Source organism: Pteropus alecto, unplaced genomic scaffold (genome assembly GCF_000325575.1).
Source record: "Pteropus alecto unplaced genomic scaffold, ASM32557v1 scaffold23, whole genome shotgun sequence".
NCBI classification, from domain to species: Eukaryota; Metazoa; Chordata; class Mammalia; order Chiroptera; family Pteropodidae; genus Pteropus; species Pteropus alecto.
Window position 1 is genome coordinate 1,936,376 of NW_006435837.1, and position 7,233 is coordinate 1,943,608.

The 7,233-nt window shown below is 38.9% G+C and overlaps 1 protein-coding gene across 1 annotated transcript in view; it reads left to right on the forward strand.

Moving 5' to 3' along the window:
* The window catches only part of SMPX (small muscle protein X-linked), a 49,280-nt gene that overhangs the window by 8,401 nt on the left and 33,646 nt on the right, over window positions 1-7,233 (forward strand). The window contains exon 3 of the mRNA XM_006911615.2: window positions 7,120-7,206. Coding sequence (XP_006911677.1) covers window positions 7,120-7,206 — 87 coding nt within the window. The remainder of the gene's footprint in view (window positions 1-7,119; window positions 7,207-7,233) is intronic.

A 7,233-nucleotide genomic window follows, 5' to 3' on the forward strand; every position in this document is an offset into this window, starting at 1 on the left:
AGTAAGTTGGAGGAGTGAAAAGAACAAAGTGACTCAGTGACAAACATGGTCTCGAAGTACAACTGACCATGGCAACTGAATTCCCACCTCTCTGCTCAATTGACTTAATCGAGCTGCTTGTGAAACTAAACTATCTCCCTTATCATACGTTTTAAAGGAAAGATTCTATGAGCTCTGCGTCATTAGTGAGTGTGCAGCTTCTTACTGTGGGAAGTTTTCCGTTGTTACCCAATCCACACGTAGAACAGAATATCGATGCCTCGACTTTCAGTATTTCTTTCCCTTCCCCAGCCGTTGTTATTATTATTGCTCTTCCACTCTCCATTCCCCAGGGCAGAAAGTCTCCAGGGAAGAAGAAAACAGCCTGACAAAAATATTTAGACACAGGTTTTAGAGACTCTTAAGTGTTTCCTGTCTAGGATTTCCAGTTTAAAAAAGATTCCAGATACACAACAATCCTTGGTACAAAGGAATAGACTATCACCACCCATGGTTGCTCAGTTAATCAAATACATTGATTAAAGCTAAAAAGAATATATATGCCTTACTGTTAAAGTGTACAGCTGAAACTTATTGGATTTCATTAACCAATGTCACCATAAAAAAAGGTAAAAAGAATGATACATACTTTCCTTTAATATTTTATTTATATTTAAAACATAAAAAATAAGCTTTCCTTTGCCACTTGTTGTAATGTAGAGTTAAGGCCTTTTCTTTGACCTGTGGATCTACTGTTTCTTTCTTAGGTAAATCCCTATGATTCATTGTTTATGATTTCTAAGGCTGGATTCTTTAAAGGATAGCCAGAACTTGAATGTAGCAGTCTGACTGTAAGGGTTCAATGCTACCGCCTGCTGGTGATCTTTACTGCTCCAACCAGGGTGAGGCAAGCAGTCATATACTGGCTAAAAGATGTCATTTTTTGAGGCTGACATTCAGGAGTACTTCAGAAATATAACCCGCCCCCAACCAATTGTACATATTATCTTAATAGTTGTATGGTACATTCTTGAAGTCTGCTTTTCCCTGGATGATGAGGCTACTGTTGAGTCATTCAGGAAATTATTGAAGAGAACAAAAAGTGTCAAAAACAGACAAAAAAGAAAGAAAACCTTTCAGTATGAAACACCATGGGCGAAGAGCAGCAGCTGAGTGGGAGTTTCTCAAGTTGAGTTGGAAAGTGTTGTGTTCTGAATCCATTCCACATTTCAAGAATCTCTAAAGACAAGTTATACATTCTAGTGATATAGAATTTGATTTTAAAATAGGTTGGGCTATATTTTAGTTGGTGTGTGTGTGCACGCATCTGTCTCTCTCAATTTAGGCTAATACAAATATTCTCATTTTCTAAACAGCTATTGAGAAAACACGCTTCTTTCTGAAAGTCTTCTATGAAAGATGCTAGAAATCTCAAAATGTCATATCCTGCTCCATTCAGAAAAGGACTAGGGCTTTAAGACTGGTAAAGCGCATAAGGAAATACTGCATAATACAGCTAGCCCTATAGGGTTTCCCCTGCCCAAGCATGGGAAAATGGCAATGGGGGAGGCTATAGGTTCCGGCAGGAGCTGCTGGGAACCTTTGAAAACTAAAGATAGAACCAGTGGGAGGTCGTCTGAAACAAATATGCAAAGGGAGGAAACTCCAAAAGCCTCAGCACTAAAAGGGGAGACTGGGCGGGGAGTACTACAAAGGAGGGGGAGATAAGAGAACAATGGCTGTGAAAAGCAAAGTGGGTTGGGATTGTCAGTATCCAGTGGCTGGCAGCAGTAAGAATCCAACCCCCTGGGGAAAGAAGATGTCATTCCATTGTAAATCGCACTGGAGTAGCTGTGGAGGGAATATCGTTTCCAGAATTCTCGGGCTTAGAAGCCTGGAGCCAAGCAAGAGAACAATACAAATAATTAAGGGAGTAGTGGAATTAACTTACAGGGAATTCTTTCTGCTTTTCTTCACCTGGTGAGATCAAGTGTAGTGTTCATTTCACATCAGATAGGTCTATTATCGGGGAACTGTATCCTGTTCTGGCAAAAGATGATCTCGTAGATTTTTTTCCATTCCTAACTTTGAGGATATAACAAATTATAGCCTGAGAAAATGACGCACTGGGTTTGCTCTGTCAGGGAGGCTAAAAAATTAATACTTTTCTTCCCACCTTCTAAATTCTTCTAGTTGAGCTAATAATCAAATTAAAGGAGACAGATTAACAGGAGAAAATCAAATTTTAATACATGTGCATGGAAAATTCACATAAGCAGGAAAATTCCAAAGATAGTGAGGCAAAATTAGGTTCAAATGACATTTTGGACAAAGGAGAAAAGGGGTGGATAAGGTATTAAATTTCAGAAGTGAGAATGGGCGATTTACAGGTAGTTGAGGAAGAGGGGAATATACTTGGCAGGCAACTTCTTGCTAGGCAACTCAGAAACAATGGGACACAGTGGGTATCTAGCTAGCAGGCACCCACCTGAAGCCCTCTTATTTACCATACTTAATTCAAATTAGGCTAAGTCAACATCCTAAGATTCCCTTCCTGGAGTAGGCCTTTCCATCGGAATCTCTTGAGCAGGAAGGGAGAGGGTCGAAGGTTCTTCCTGATGTTTCTTTTTTAAGATTATAAAAATGCATAGATCTGTAATAAAAATAATTGGCTGTACTGAGTCTAGATTCTTAATAAATGGCTTAAAATCAACATCCCCGAAAGGCAGCTTCAGGGTGGCAAAATTTTGGTTCCCTTTGGGGCATATTTTAAAATATCTCAGATGACTAAACCTCAAGGAGGGAAAAGAAATGCAAGGGAATGTGTTACAAAGGAAAAATACAAAAGCCTGATTCTGATACATTTACACAGACTCTCTATAGAGAAGGAAGTCCAACCTTATATCAACTCCAGATCATCAATGTTAGACTTTTTTGTGTTTATTCTTTCATAAAAATGTAGCTCATATTGCAAATCTATTTTGAGTAGCAAATACCATGCCCAATTTGCAGATAGAAAAATTGAGTCATTGGGAAGGTATTTTACTTGCATTCGAACAGAGCAAGTCAGTGAGAGACAAGACTATCACACAATTCTCTGGCCGATGGAATAAAAACAGAGCTATAGGTCTATATATTTCTATCAAATTTAAGTTATAAGGGGTTTTTCTTATGGCTATAATTTAGTCTATAATTTGTCACTCAAATATCACCATCCTACAATTATATTAATGAATCGTCTCTAATCATTTACAACAAACACTCCTCTGATGCTTCCTTAAGGAGTACACATTAATGACTGGATACTTGACATGTTCTTTGGCTGCCTTGGATCCTGTCAATATTTGCTGTCAAAAAATCCATTTCCATTTATGGTTTCTTAAGTGATGCCTTAAAGATGAAAAAGTATCAAATCAGTGAGTTAATGGTTCATTTTTCAATGTGGCTTTTCTTGGATACCTATTCTGAAATTATCCATTTTGTGTGCCTCTTCCCAAGGCCATTCTGAAAGTGTAAGTCTGTGATTTTAGAGCTAGTTTAGAGAATTTTAGAGTGACCAGAACTAACTTTGATCAAGTGAAAAGAGCTCTTTGGGTTTGATAGAGTGAGAGGTCTGTCCCTAAGGTCAGGCAACTTCCATTTAGAATCCTGGCTTTTCCTGGAACTGTTTGTGTGTCCTTGAACAAATCATCCAATCTCTTTGAGGCTGTTTCTTCTTCATCAGTAAAATGGAGTTGATAGTCCGAACCTCATAAGTTTGTTGTGAGGATGTAGATGTTGTGATGACTAGGCTGAATCTTGGGGTTTTTGGGGGGCATAAGGTAGTTTGTGGTGGACGTGGCAGGAGAGTGGTTACTGTCCCACAACTGATTAAGATGACAGGTAGTCTCAAATCCAATTCTGCCACACATACAGACATTTGTTAAACACACATTCATTAGCAAGCAAGCATAAAACTGTTCAAACAGTCTTGTCTGTGAGCTTGAGGAAGTCTTAGCTCTTGTCCCTTTAAGTGTTCCAAGTGACTGCCGCCTGGCATAAAAGGTTCACTCGTGGCAGGTGGTGATTCTGTTGCCCTTAGTTGGCAGTAGCCAGCTGGAAATCCTCATTATCGATGGCTGGAGACAGGCCTGTTTGGGGATCACTCCTCGAACCCCATCTTTGAAGATGCGAGCTACAGGTATCAATCAGATTCTTACATTCTGAAAATGGTCCCTCCAATACACTGTGACTTTATGACAGTAAAGAGCTGAGATGGGGAGAGTTGTGAAAGAAGTCCATTCTGGAGATTCTAGAGTTTCTAGCCCCCTGACAACCAGGTTAGGGGAGCAGGAGAGTTATCAGCCAGCAGAGCCAGCAGAACTATACTCTAGACGCAATAACATATCTTAACCTCTTCTAATTTCATCTGTAAAAGCCATTTCTAATGCTCATTCCATTATTTTGCCTATTTTTGACATTTATTCAAACACCAAAGCCTCAAGTGTTGGTGGAGATATGGCTAACAGAAGCACCTGAAATAGCGATCTTGGGGATGTGGTCTCAGTGATATTTTACCATCCACCCACCCCAGGAGGGTGAACTCACAATTAGAGTAAGGGTTCCCCAGAGTAGTAGTTTAAACCAATCTGCACATATAAAACATTACACTGTCTATGCTAAAGTAGTTTAAAATAAATCATAGACATCTTAACAATGGGCACAGTAAATATTTTAGGTATATTTCAATATTCATCTGCTTAGAAATGATCTCTTTCAATGGCTGTCAGATGAGCTCCCCAAGTTCCAAAAACTGCTCATGGCCCACTGCTTGGGAGAAGCAGATGGGGTTCTGGGCTCCCTACTACCTGAGCCAGAACAGCTACGCCTCCACCTAGTTTGCATTTTAGATGTTCTCACAGTACTTGAAGAAGGTTTCCATGGCTAAGAGATTTGAAACCCATTGCTGAAGCCGAACATTCATGCTACAAGTGAGGAAGATAAGACCCACTTTTTCAAGTACAGAGAAGCTATACTAACTCATAACACTTCGCTCTTTTCACTACCATAAGCCACCCATTTACCATGGAGAGGACATATGCACTGCTAAAATTAATCTCTGGGCAAGAAAAAGTGGTAGTCCCATAGCATATCCTTCACTAATACATTATCCTCGATGACCTTTACATGTTCCTTTATTGAAACATAGAGCATGCACACTTGATTAAATGGGTTAGTTTAGCAACCCAGTCTTTCAGAAACAATGTTAACTGTAACTAACCATTAGAAAGACACCTTCTGTAGATGCTTAATAAGTGAGTCAGGGTACTGGCGATCTAATTAAACTTTTAATTGGTTAACCTTCTCCTAAATAGTCCCTATATGGACTTTTCCTCTCTTTTATCCAAACTATAGTTTTGGAAATAGTTATTGGTTCAATAGAGATCATCTCTGTGGGTCTTATTTACATTGTTTTGATATTATTTCAGGGCCTTAATGATATTTCATCCACTCTACGAAGCTATCAATTATAAAATACTATTATTTTATGTCCTACTAAGAAATAAAATGTTTCAATTAAAATGTTAAGATTATATTGGTTATAAGACATTCTGATTTCAGAGATATGAAAAGAGGTACATCTTGGAATTCATGAAGTAGCTACCATATTTGCCACTATATAAGACATATTTTCCCTCTTGTCTTATGATCCTCCTCCTTCCACTCTAGGCCACCTTATATTTCCATTATGCAAAAGAATAGCATAGAAGGATCAGCCTTAGTTCTTCCCAAATGTTTCCCTTTAAAATTGTGGTGCACTTAGATTTCAGCACATATGGTACATGTTGACCAAAAATACTTCTTGGCTTCTCGGCCCCAGGAGTGGTGATGTACCTCCATGGATACCAACCACGAACACTTTGGATCTGTTTCCTTTCTTTGGGATCAGCATTATTCTAGCAGGAAAGGGAGTTTTAAAGGCCCTAGGTGGAAAAAATCACTTCCTGCTCTCTAGAGCAGAACACAGACCTTCACATAGATACCAGATACTTCCTGTGTCTTGATCTCCTGGCAACAGAGCTCACATCAGGCAGTTCTGAATGGACCTTACCACACTTTCTAATAACTTTGTTTCGCGTGGTACCAAAATCATCTAAACTGAGTCATAAGGTAAAATATTTTACTCTCTTTGCCCAGGCATCATTTTCATTCGTGACATTAAAGTGCAATTTCAATTGTTCAAGTCCACATATCCAATTACTCATAAGGCGACCCTTTATCTTAAGTAGAAAAAAATTATGTTCTACCTTAACAAAAAGCTTTAATGCTTGTTTTATGTGAGTGACACTCCTGGTTGAAGACGTTTTTGGTCTGCATTAAACATTCTTGCTTTTTCATATTAGATGAAATAGGGACAAAATTCAAATTTGCATATTCTCTTCCCCAGGTTCAAATTACTGTGTCAGTATATTCCTTGCATAATTTAATGTCTAGCATAGATCACGTTTGGTAGAAGGTATTTTTTGTGAACTGTGGGTGGATATTAGAATGTCCTTTTAATAAAGGACAAGAATCTATGAATTGTGATACCAATGAACTTGATATTTTAGCACTCTCCCTATACAATGGTGTGTTGGAAAAAAGGTAGAAGAGTGTCAATTACAGAGACTTAAGGAAGTGCTGAAATAGCCATAGGACATTATGGAATGGAGGAGGCAGTTAAGGAGGTGTGATCGCCCCCCTCCCGTGGGTGGTAAAACTAAAGGAAGCTGAAGGAGGGCTAAGGTGTGGATGGCTTCTGTGGATACTACTTCCTCCTTTCCTTTCATTATGTATTCCTTCCTCATCCCAGAGGGAGGGAAATGTTAAGCACCACAGGAGGGAAACAACCAGAACAAATTACCTTCAAATTCTTCCATCCAATAGAGAATTGTGAAATCACTAGTCAGACCTAAGGATGAATACCAGAAATCTGTAATAAATGGAAGTCGAATTTTCCTTTGCATATTTTTACACTGTCATTACAGCAATTTTCTTGAGGTACAAAGCTTTAAAGATATAGTTTTCAGATGCATTTTTCCTCACAACAATTACCGTCTCAGAATGTCATTGCAATTTCTTACTTTTCTTACGCTAAATCTTTCCTGTTTTCTCTTTTAGGCAAATATCAATATCCCAATGGGAGCCTTCCGGCCAGGAGCTGGGCAACCTCCGAGAAGAAAAGAATGTACTCCCGAAACGGAGGAGGTGAGAAAAACTTAGCAGGCAGAGCAG